Source organism: Mobula hypostoma, chromosome 7, assembly GCF_963921235.1.
Source record: "Mobula hypostoma chromosome 7, sMobHyp1.1, whole genome shotgun sequence".
NCBI classification, from domain to species: Eukaryota; Metazoa; Chordata; class Chondrichthyes; order Myliobatiformes; family Myliobatidae; genus Mobula; species Mobula hypostoma.
The window spans coordinates 123,862,842-123,875,987 of NC_086103.1; the positions used below are offsets into that span (position 1 = coordinate 123,862,842).

General features: G+C 35.7%; 1 protein-coding gene across 4 annotated transcripts in view; it reads left to right on the forward strand.

Annotated features, from left to right (window-relative positions):
* The window catches only part of dlg2 (discs, large homolog 2 (Drosophila)), an 841,994-nt gene that overhangs the window by 417,268 nt on the left and 411,580 nt on the right, over positions 1-13,146 (forward strand). For all 4 annotated transcript variants that reach the window (XM_063053945.1, XM_063053946.1, XM_063053947.1 and 1 more), the window contains 3 exons: positions 712-881; positions 9,215-9,351; positions 10,242-10,386. In XM_063053945.1, coding sequence (XP_062910015.1) covers positions 712-881; positions 9,215-9,351; positions 10,242-10,386 — 452 coding nt within the window. The remainder of the gene's footprint in view (positions 1-711; positions 882-9,214; positions 9,352-10,241; positions 10,387-13,146) is intronic.

A 13,146-nucleotide genomic window follows, 5' to 3' on the forward strand; every position in this document is an offset into this window, starting at 1 on the left:
GAAGCAAGTCCGAGCAAATGGGACCTATATTATTTGGGGTTTAGAAAACTGACTTATGAACTTACTGAAACATATAATATTCTAAAGTAAATAAACAGAATCAGAATCAGGTTTAATGTCACTGGCATATGTTGTGAAATTTGTTGTTATGTGTCAGCAATACATAATAAGACCATTGTTACTGTAAATTACAATTAGTATCCATATATTAAAATTTAATGCTGAGAGGGTGTGTCCCTTGTTGGGGATATCTAGAACATGAAGCACGGTTTGAAAACAAGGAGTAACCTTTTAAGATTGACATAAGAAATAATTTCTTCTTTCATTGAGTTATAAATTTTTGGAATTTTCTGCCACAGAGAGCTGCAGAGGCAATGTTATTGCGTATATTCAAGTGGAGATTAACAGATACATTATCTGAAAAATAATGGAGCAAGGAGGTATGAAGAGAAATAGGGATTGAAATATTGAAGCATAAATAAACCAGTCATGGCCTTATTGAATGGTGGAAAATGTATGAGTGGGTGATTGACTAGTTCTATGTGATATGTTAATAGCTAGCCTCTCCTTGACAAAAAAATGTGTTTTTGTTTGTTTAATTGTGTCCATCTTCATTCAATTCCAAGAACACAAATATACTGTAAGTGAATGAGATTACAACTGAAGAAATAAATAATTTTATATGAAAATTATTTTTTTATTCTTGTTTAGAGTCAATGACTGCATTCTGCGGGTAAACGAAATTGACGTCTCTGAAGTATCTCACTGTAGAGCTGTAGAGGCATTGAAAGATGCTGGCTCAATTGTACGACTGTATGTGCGCAGGAGGCGGCCTGTTTTGGAAACTATCGCAGAAATAAAACTTATAAAAGGACCAAAAGGTATATTTGACAAACTGAAAACAAATACTGGAAGTATACAATAGACACTGGCCCCTTGTAATTTAAATGTTTTGAATGGTTTAAACTTAATCTATTGATATTGCTAGGTATGATATTGACACGTCTGTATCCCAAATGTTACTTTTAAAAGTATTACTGGTATTTTAGAGACAATTTTTATTAGAGATTCAAATACAAGATGTAATTCTTTTCAGGTCATGGGTCTGAATGAAATGTGTGACCTAGAAATTAGCCACATCTGGCTGTGTGCTTTATTGCTATTTTACATAGCATGTTTATCCATAAATATGAGTTTATCTACCACTGTAATACAAAATATACTTCATATTTTGAAAACAATTGATCAGTAACTTAATATTTTTCATGTATTGGTGATAATGTTAAAAATATTGATTTTTTAATAAGCACTGATTTTCAAAATGATGAAGGTATTTTAGTAACATACCTTATGAAATATTGAAACAATTGGTTATTATGCTTTAGAATATGATGCAAATGTTAGTACCTTGTACTTTGTCAAATCTTAATATGGTAATGCAATCCTTAGATCTATATTAAGTGCTCTAACACATAGAGTTTAGAGGAATTATGATTTTTGATATTGCATTCTTAAGTTAGAAAACTGAAGTTCAATCTGAATACAGAATAAAATGCCTCCATTATGCAGTAGAAAACCTCAGTCTGAATACAGAGCAGAATATCTCTAGTATGCATAAAAATATCTGTGGGAACAAGTTTCATCAGTTATATTAGCTTTGTGAAGTATAACTTGCGTGCAATTGTACATTGGCACAATAATACAGATCCTGGAGTTTTCCATTCTTCTTCTAAAAACTTATGATCTGTAAGCAGATAGCAAGTAGCCCTGTTGTCTTTTAAGTAGAAGATTGCCCATTGGAATAAAGTGCCACAAAATAAACTGATTAATAAGTTAAAGTGAGTATAGTCAGAAGTGAATAAACCAAATGGACAGCTCACTGTCTGGGGATCTATTCCAAATGTAGAATGTAGGAAGTTGGCTTTAACAAGAATAAGTACAAGACCATTCATATTCACATTGATGATTCAACCTTTGAAATTGGAAATATAATCTATATAAGATAATGGAATTTTGATAAGAAAAATGCAATAATTCCATAGAAAAGTCATTAAGTGCTTTACTTTATTCCTGGAAGGAAGGAATAAAGTTGGAAAAATGCGGAGAGCTTTTGCAAATTTGAATTGAACATTGATTGGACCACACTTGGATGACAATTATAGTTCTGGTAGGCAAATTATGCAAAATTTAAAGAGCACTAGTAAGTTAGAATTTTTAAAGAAGTTTTTCAAGAGTGAACCTGAAATTGCAAAGTTCTACATATGAAGTAATGAGGGATAAACTGGCAGGGATGGATGGCACCCCTTTGTTCTCAAGTTTAGAGCTAATAAGAGGTCAGATGAACTAAAAAGTAGTCTTTGAAGTTATAAAGGGTTTTGGTAGAATTGGGACAGAGGGGTAGAATTTTGTCTTCAGTTTCTCAGTATGGTAGTAGCTAAACATTTAGAGATTCAGTTCTTTCATTGCAATAGCCTTCATATAAATACATAAAATGCAGTAAGTTGGATAAGTGCTCTGAATACTTATCAAGTTTACCAGAAAAGGTTTTGTTCACTCAGGTAAGTGTATTTTCAGTAGCTTAATAAGTCACAAATACAGTTATTGAGATCTGGCATTTTTAGCTTTATCATTATTATTAATTCTAGATGTATATCAATTTTCTTACACTATTGAATTAGTAATTTAAGAAAGTTATCTGTTCACCTGTATGAACATAAATATCATCTCCTTTTGATTCACTCTTTTTTAGTAGAGTTTAGTGAAAAAATCCATCAGAACTTCTTACTGATAACTTAAGCATTAAGATTTCTTCAACCAATTGAAATCCAAACTTTGTATGAATTGTGAAAATTGTGGTTGCAGATATTATAGCTTCGGAGAAAGTTGAATAAGAAAGAACAAAATTCTAATTTTTAAGTATGTGCCTTTAGGCCCTGGCTTCTCAGTCCTTCCCTAACCTTAGCAATTTGTTTAGGTTCTATTGCAATGTGCAAATATGTTGTGCCTTATTTGATGCCATGTGAACTGTAAACCACACACACAACATCATCAATTTTGGCGGCTTCCATTTCCAAAGCATGCTGCATTCTGATCCTACATACAGTGCAGTTTTTGGTGTGTATTTTAATGCTTTGTTTAACATGTTGAGTTCTTTGTAAACTTCAACTGACTAAAACTCAACCAGTCAAATCTCACCAGTCTATTGCCTTATGGTTACTGAATTACACAGGGCCCTATTTCTTAAGCATACACAGTTTCAATTTTTTTCTTTAGATTTCAACTTCTGATTGCAATGTTTCAGCTGTGTTTCAGCCTTAAACAATCTAGTTTATCTTTTGAAAAAACTAGCTTTACTTTTGTTCTCTCCTTCTACTAACATCTCTCCTTAAGTCCATCACAAAATATACTGGACCATCTATCACAGCCACATGATTACATGAGTCAAGTTCAGGTTTATTGTTGGAGTCATGCATATACAGGGTATGGTTTTCATGAAAATTAACCTTTTTTGCAGCAGTACAGTCCATTACAAACGTAACAAACATAAGTTAATATGAACTTTGATGATCATAAATCAATGATAACTTAAATGACAAATTTTTTGTTCCTTTCCAACCCTTGTGACACTTTGGGTGACAACCTTGCCATTTCTTTAGCATTTTTGTCTGTTTTTTATGAGACTGAGTTACTAGCTCGAAGCTCAACCCAGCACAGATGGAAAGCGTGCAAGATGCCAACTGGATTTGAACCCAGGACCACTTGCCTTGAAGTCCGGTGCAAATGCCACTATGCCACTGGCGGGCTAAATGACAAATTAACATAATGATATTAGTCTAAGTTGAAGTCCTTGAAGAAATTAGCAATTGGAAAGGCTATTCAAAAGTTGTAAAGCAATGACAAAATCCCTATTAAAGTACTAAACTATAGGGAGAAAGTCCTTCTGGTATGAATTTATGCCCTCATCTTTCTCATTAGGGAAGATGAGCACATGTCAGGGGGTCTCAAAGTTATTATAATCGTGACCATCTTAAAAAAAAGGAGTTAAATCCATTTGTTGTAATTACACTGCTTGCTGTCATGTCGTGGCAAGAATGCTTCTCTTCTCAGTACTCCAGAGTCATAAAGTGGATTCCACATAACAAAAGGATTGAAGAACATGATAGTTAGCATTGAACAAATTCAAGAAAAAAATCAAGGAACAGCATAAATCTTTGCACAAGATATTAATGCATATGATACATTATCCACCTGGCTGGATTATGGAGGACCTTTTACAAGTGTATCTTTCCTCAATATTGTGTCAATTTTCTTCAACTTCTGTATAACATGAAAACTTTGATGCTAAGCGTGGATTCACCACAGACTCAATCCTAATGCATTCTGGAGTCATAATAAAGTCCTGACTGTCTTCCCAATTGTTAATAGTAAAATGCTTTGCCTCCAATTAAGTTCCCAGACAGACTGGTTTATCTGCAGGAAGAGTAAGAAACTGCTCAAACTTGGTCACTTCCACTGCAGAATCACGAGCGCAGGTGCATCATAATGCTGTGTGCTTTGCTCCTTGCTCTACTCACTTTATACTTATGACTGTGAGACTAAGCGTAGTCATAAAAATATTTGCCATATTTAAGCTTGCCGACAGCACTACAGTTGTTAGCAGAATTAAAGGTGGTGACAAATCAGCATGTAGGAGGGAGATTGAAACTGGCTGAGTGGTGCCACAACAACAATGTCAGCAAGACCAAGATGATGATTATTGACTTCAGGAGGAGGGAAGCGGAGGTCATTCATCGGGGGATCGGATTAGAGAGAGTCAGTAATTTGAAATTCCTTGGTGTTATCATTTTAAACGGTTTGCCCTGGGTCCAGCACTTAAGTGCCATTACAAAGAAAGCATGGCAGCACCTCTACTTTCTCCAGAGTTTGCGAAGATTCAGTATATAATCTGAAACTTTGACAAACTTCTATAGATGTGCGGTGGAGAGTTTATTGACTGGTTGCATCATAGCCCTTGTATGAAAAAGCCAACAAAGAAATGGATATGGCCCAGTCTATCACGGGTAAATCCCTCCCCACCGTTGAGAACATCTATACAGAGTACTGTCGCAGGAAAGCAGCATCTATCATGGAGGAACCACACCATCCAGGCCATGCTCTCTTCTCTCTGCTGCCACCAGGAAGAAGGAACAGGAGCCTCGGGACCTGCATCACCAGGTTCAGGATGACTTATCACCCTCGACGATCAGACTCTTGACCAGAGGGAATAACTTCACTTGCCCCATCACTGAACTGTTCCCACAACCTATAGACTCACTTTCAAGGACTCTCCTTTTCACATTCTCAATACTTATTGTTTGTTTATTTATGTATTTATTCATTATTATTTTATAATTATTATTCATATCATTTTGTTGTTGGCCAAAACTAAGGTGATGATGAATCAGCATATAGGAGGGAGATTGAAACTCTGGGCGAGTGGTGCTGCACAGCAAGATCAAGATTGGTGGGAGGGCCCAGCCCTACACAACATTTTATGTGCTAAAGATCAAAGAAAATTCAGGACAATTCAAACAAATCTGTATTTACAATGCCTTCTTTGAGCTACATATGTGACAATTTCAAATGTCTGGATTTTTCCACCATCACACCCAAAATAAGTGTATATTATTGTTGTATCCATGTAGTGGGATGTTGCTTGGATTCATGCATATGTAGTCAAACAGTTAAGTACCTGTTTTCTGTTCTGTCTGGTCTGCATTTTAAAGGTAATATTCAATTCATATTTGAATCTGAAAGTTGCTCGCTGGAATGGATATTTTGCTGTAAGTCCTATACTCAAAAATTGCTCTAACAGTCCCTCCTCTTGGCCCTCCTGGACAAAATAAACTTGTACCAGGAAAAGCCAACCTTAAGGAGGATCTACTCAAATAGGGCAGCAGAAATGCTCTGCTTCAGAACCCTTCCAATTACTCTATGTGCACCTACATTTACCCTGTTATCCCTAGTACCTACCTACAACATTGCTAAGCAGAAAGGTTGTTCCAGAAATTTGAGCAATAGTCTTTAGAAATGCAGCCTGTTAGCTCTTTCCCTGCTGGCTGATTGCAGCTTAATCGCATTCCTTCTCTTCATCCTTTCATTCTCTGGTAACTAAAATTCTCTCTTTCCAGGGGGACCAGCAAGATAAATACATCAGGGATATATGCATATCAATGCATATTCAAATCGGGGTTACTTGCTGAAGTCAATATTTAGCTCTGTGTTCTAAACCCAAAAATTGCTCTAACAATTATTATTTCATTATTCTCTTTATTTTTGTATTTGCATTGTTTGTTGTTTTGTTTTTCCACATTGGTTGTTGTTCATCTTGTTGGGTGCGGTCTTTCATTGATTCTATTATATTTTTCTTGTATTTACTGTGATTGCCCACAAGAAAATGAATCTCAGGGTTTATATGGTGACATATATATCCTTTGATAATAAATTTACTTTGAACTCCTCTCGAAATTTTTGAACTTTAAACCAACATCACCTCAAATTTAGTTATTATGTGTATGTCTGTATGCTTTATAGTACTTGGTGGCCTAGTTCCATCTCATCACTGATTCCATTAAAGAAGCAGATAAGGGAATGAGCAATAGATAATCATATGGAAGGCAAGATCCTTAATAACCAACCTGCCACATTGCTCCCATATCACTGCCCCAAACAATTAAGATCCATGACAGACTCTGACCAATGAAGATCACTTCCCAAATCTTGCAGACATCAGCAATAGAAGTTACACTACTTTCAATGCAACAGCATAACCATCTGAAGAAAAGAATATTTGAAAACCAGGACCTTAAATTTAGCACCAACTGCATAACCTTCTGAACAGTAGCGATTTTCCACCCTCATGTTTGCATCAATGTCATGAAGAACCTATAGCAGGCACTGCAATGTATCAACAATATCTCCACAAGATTCTCTAAATCCATTAGCAGGTTAGATGAACCAACACCAGTATCCACTCTGAGGACAGTAACATCAATATCAAGGCTCTGATCAAACTCAGCCAATTATCTGCAAGCTTGACTACACATTCCTGTTCTAAACTTTGTCAAATGAAGCAATTTACAGAAGAATAGTAAAAAACAGTTCAATGGTATAATATACAACATGAAAAAATTGCAACATCATCACTGACTTATGGGAAAACCTGGGTTTAAGATTGCTCAAACTGGCAAAGAACTACATGGGAAGGCACTCAGCACTGTGAGCCTTTGAGCCTCTCTTATAGGAGCATGTAGGGGCTATCAGGAAACAGCAGGAGCAGCTGCATTCCACTCATACACCTCTTCAGACCTCATTTACCCCACCTGTGGCAGAGTCTGCCAATCCTGATTTGGCCTCATCAGAACCTACAGCACCTAAACGGAAACAAGTCATGCAGGGGCAGGAAGAGGAGGAGGAGAAGAGGAAGAGGAAGAAATAGTGGAAGAAGAGGAAGTAGTGGAAGAAGAAGAAGAAGAAGTAGTAGTAGTGGAAGAAGAAGAAGATATAGTAGTAGTGGAAGAAGAAGAAGATATAGTAGTAGTGGAAGAAGAAGAAGTAGTAGTAGTGGAAGAAGAGGAAGAAGTAGTAGTACTGGAAGAAGAAGAAGTAGTAGTGGAAGAAGAAGGGAAGAAGAGGGCAAAGGAGAGGAAGAGGAAGGAGAGGAGGAGGAAGAAGAGGAACGAGAGGAGGAAGAAGAGGGAAGATTAACAATAGAACATTTAAACATATTAGTTTTTCTATTTTTGGTTATTTTTCTTGGTTATAAAATTTACTCTAGTTCTGCCTCCACCCTTTTCGAACCTCTATAAAAGTAACAATTCTCCAAGCTCTTGCATCATGATTCAACATCTGATCTTCTGTTCTCTTTATCCATTCTGCATTTTTCCCTCCTGTCTTTAAAGAAGATGTTACAGTTGCCATCTAAGTGTTTCCTGCATTGAGGAGTTCCTTCATGTAAATATTCCATTTTGTGATCATAGTACCAAACAACATGCTAATTTGACCACAAACATGAGGAAATCTGCAGATGCTGGAAATTCAAGCAACACACACAAAAAATGCTGGTGAACGTAGCAGGCCAGGCAACATCTATAGGAAGAAGTACAGTCAACGTTTCGGGCCAGACCCTTCGTCAGGACTAACTGAAAGAAGACTTACTATTTCTTCTTTCAGTTAGTCCTGACGAAGGGTCTCAGCCCGAAACGTTGACTGTACTTCTTCCTATAGATATTGCTTGGCCTGCTGCGTTCACCAGCATTTTTTGTGTGTGTTGCTAATTTGACCTTTCCCTCACAACATCACAGTAATCTACATTTCTTTCAAATATGTTGGAAACAAAATTTCTGGATTTACAAAAGCCAAAAGAAGAAAATTTTGATATGGTCAAGGCAGAATATGAATTTTAAGTGCATAGTAAAGAAATCAAACAAAATTGTATGGAGAGCTAAGATATTGTTGAAAGAAATATCTGGACACGGTGTTAATGTAATAATATATTAAATACTATTATATATATATAATTGTCTGTTCAATTTCAATAGCTAAATGACCTGCTTCCATTCTGTATCGCTCTATAAATCTATAATTGGTCATTCAGTTAATAACCTAGTGGAACTCTACCTGTTCTCATAAATGCAACTTGACCTGTTGAGTATCCCCGGTATAACTGGTTCCATTTGGAGTTCAATGATAAGTCTTGGAGGGATACAGCATGGAAATAGACCTTTCAGCCTTCTGACACTATGCAGACCATCAACAACCCATTTGCACTAATTTTATATGAATCCCATTTTATACTCACATTCTCATCCATTCTGCTAGATTATACCACTCACCCACACACATGAGACAGTTTACAATGGCCAATTGACTTATCAAATTGCATAATTATTTTTTGAGGAAACTGCAGCAACTGAAAGAAATTCCATACAATCACAGGAGAACGTGCAAACTTCACGCATACAGCACCCAAATCAGGTTAAACCTAGGTGTTTTCTGCTGTTAGACAGTAACTTTACTAGCTGCACCACTGTGCTGCCCAATCTGCTATAAATTAATTTTGTAGTAACCCTGAGGTATCGACAAAGACTTTGAAAAATTATTATAATGTACTTAGAGAAACTACATAAATTAACTGAATTTTACTTGTTAAGTGGTATCTCTTTTTATATACTAGGATTAGGATTTAGTATTGCTGGTGGCGTGGGTAACCAGCACATCCCCGGTGATAACAGTATATATGTCACAAAAGTAATTGATGGAGGAGCTGCACAGAGAGATGGAACATTGCAAATTGGTGACCGGCTTCTTATGGTAAGAAACCTCGCATTTTATAGTCTGTTATAGTTCTTTAAACTTTGTGTAGAATTACATAAGAAACAAAGATGCTAAATGTAATTTTGCACTTTGTGTTCCAAACATAGTAATAATAGAAGGCCTTAGGGTTTTATTTTTATTGTTTTCTTCCTTCTGTAAGATTCAGATGCTTGTTAAAAGGTGAAATAACTTACATTTATAAAATTCATTCATTCTTCAAGAATTACTAAATAATTTCACAGTCAAATCAGCTGCCTGTAGGCACACAGTATCACACAATTGCAAAGGAACAAATAAAAAATAAATATTTTTGTACTGTTGGCTGAGTTAGAATTTTTTTTTTGCAGTTTGCAGTATTATTCCATGATTGTTCTCAATTTTCAGTAATTTGCACAACTAGTCAAAATGATAGTGCTGGTTAGATATACAAGATCCCATAACTGAGTATTCCCTGTATTGAAACAATGTCCGCAAATGCACCTCTTGATATTCAGTGGATGTTGTTGCAGAACAGCAATTTCGCTAAACTATTTTCCTTGCCAAAACAAATTTTACAGTGCCTCTCCTCTCACCTATGACTAGAATTAGCATTGTCTTTATGATTCAGTACTACATTTTGTCTTCTGTTTGCCCATTAATCTATTTAGTAAGGATCTGAATGTGGGAAGTATTCCAGCAAATTATTTACAATTAATGTGAAGTATAAACTGTAGTTTAATTATATTGCATATATAGTTTTATAATTTTATTTGTTAGTATCTTTTTGTAAATTCAGCACAGCATAAACACAATATCAAAGAAAAGTTGCATATATAAATTGAAAGTACAATTAATGTGATAATATACATTTTTATTGTATTTTTAAAAATGGTTATTATTATTGTAAGGTGAATAACTACAGTTTGGAAGAGATAGCACATGAAGAGGCTGTAACAATACTGAAAAATACATCCGATGTGGTCTACCTTAAAGTTGGAAAACCCACTACTGCTTACATAAGTGACCCTTATGGACCTCCTGATATCACACACTGTAAGTAAATGTTTTCTTTATCATTTTAAATTAAAAACTTAGAGTTTTCACTTTATTTATATTTAACAATTGTGAATAGTAATTTTGACCCTTGCAGCTATGATTTGCTATCTTTTTACAGAGTTCTTGTTGCAAAGATACTTTATCACATAACATGTTAAGATGTAATAATTGAAGCTACATGTTGAAAATACATAATTCCAAGATTTTCAAAGAATATTAATTGCTTTAATTTTCTATTATTTTGTAATTTAAAAAGTAGGTAGTGGTGAAATCAAATAATATTTCTTACAGCGTAATAGGAACATACAAAACACAGTCCAAAATTGGTAATTTTGCCTTTCATGCATAGACTACCATTCAATAAAATCATTGCTGATTCTGAACATTAAGTTCCCTTTCCTAAAATCCCATATTACTCAATTCAATGACCAAGACATGCCTTGTATATAGTGGAGCTTGAAGCACCCGTAGTCTCAGAAAATTTATTAAATTATAAAATAATAAAGAACTATTTTCTATTTCAATACTTATATGGCCACTTTTTTTCCTGAGAGTAGGTCTTCTGTCCCTCCCCTGTCCATTTCTTTTTTGAATCCTGTGTTGCTCAATAAAATCCTATCCCAAGGTAATTGTATTTTTTCTTGTGAATTGAGAACAAAATGCATTGTACTCTAGACAATTGTGGCAATGTTTCCTTATAATTTAGGCCAACTGGTGGCGTAGTGGCATCAGCGCCGGACTTCGGAGCAAAGGCTCCCGCATTTGGATTGCATAGCCTCTGATCTGGGCTGACAATTACGTGCTAGGTGGCACCTAATTAATTAGCATGTTTATTTCGGCTTTTTTCTTAAAGATGTGCTGTGTGCCTCCCGGCTACCGCTGCGTTCTTCGCGAATCGGTACAGTATCTGTCCGGGGCCTGGGTGTTGGGGTGGTGGGACATGGGGGTGTCATCTCATCGTCGATCAGGGCAGGCAGCTCATCTTCTCCTATGACTGCCCGCCTCGATGTCGAAGGTCGAGGTTCGTCGTCTGCTGTGACTGATGTGGAAGGCTTTCTAGACTGTTGAGCCTTGCGCATTTTTCTATCATACAGTTGTTTGTAAGCACTCAAATCATCCTGCAAATATCCCCTAAACCTACATATCCTTTCAAAATTAAAGTCGTACTTTATCATTGCAGCGAAAATCTCAGGCAGTTGCTTCACTTTCTGCATTCGGCTGCATTCGGTTTCGATTGTTATCCTTTCCTCTTCCAATTGCACCAGCTCTTCATCTATCAGTTCTTGGTCATGGGATGCCAAAACCTCTTCAACATCATCTACGTCAACTTCCACAAGCCAAACTCACTTTGTCCTTGCTTCGTTCACCACGATCGAAACGCTTAATTATATCTAGTTTTATGCTAAGTGTAACACCCTTACTCTTTCAGACTTTTCCAACACCTTAGAACTCATCTTGCTAATGGCTGCTCAATGCAATGTGTTAAAGCAATGCTGTTCCGAATCCGGGGGAGAGTGGCTGCTCGGGGTGTGCGCTGCCTTTCTTCGTAACAGTGAAAACACCTTCTGAAAGCAAAAACAGGGTACTAATGTAGGTCTTTCATAACAGTGAGGTTTCGTAAAGCGAACGTTCGAAAAGTGGGGGACACCTGTATATTTAATTTAAACCTCCTAATCTCTTAATAACTGAACAAAAAAGATTCAAAAAAAAGTTTTCACCCCCTACACTTAAAAAAAACAAAACAAAACAAAACAGAAACTGGGCTGCCATATTTCTTCGGTTGAAATCATTATTTGTCATTAACTCCGCTCCTCTATACACAAAAAAAGTTATTAAAAAGGATTCGGAAAAGGTCAACTTACATCATATGAAAATGTTGAATAAATGGCCTCCAAGTTTCTTCAAATTTAACTGAAGGATCAGTGGTACCACTCCTAATTTTTTCCAAATTTAAATATGTTGTAGTTTGGGAAAACCATTGAAATGTAGTAGGGGGATTAGAATCTTTCCATTTAAATAAAATGGATTTTCTAGCTATTAATGTAACAAATGCAATCAAAGGACACGCTGAAGGGGATGAGTAAATAAAGTCTATCATTAGTAATCCAAAAATTGCAGTAATAGGTTGTAAATCAATACGTAAAACTACTGAAATAATACCAAAAATGTCTTTCCAATATTTTTCCAAAAGAGGGCAAGACCAGAACATATGCATCAAGGAAGCTACCTCAGAATTACATTTGTCACAGACAGGATTTATATGACGATAAAAACGAGCTAACTTATCCTTATACATATGGGCCCTATGAACCACCTTAAATTGTATCGAAGCGTGTCTAGCACACATTGAAGAAGTGTTAACTAGTTGGAAAATTTTCTCCCATTTCTCTATGGGTAAAGATACCTGAAGTTCTCTTTCCCATTCATTCTTAATTTTATCAGACATACCTAAACGTATTTTCGTAATTAAATCATAAACAATTGCTATTAAACTCTTTTGATAGGGGTTTAAACCTAAAAAAAATCTGTAATTTTAATTTGATGTGATATCGGAAAAGTAGGTAAAATAACCTTCAAAAAGTTTCTAATCTGTAAATATCTGAAAAAAATGTGACCTCGGCAAATTATATTTATTAGGCAACTGTTCAAAGGAGATGAGACAATTATCCATGAATAAATTACGGAAACATATTATTCCCTTCGTTTTCCATAAAAGAAAAGTTTGATCAGTTTTGGATGGTTGGAATTAAAAATTGC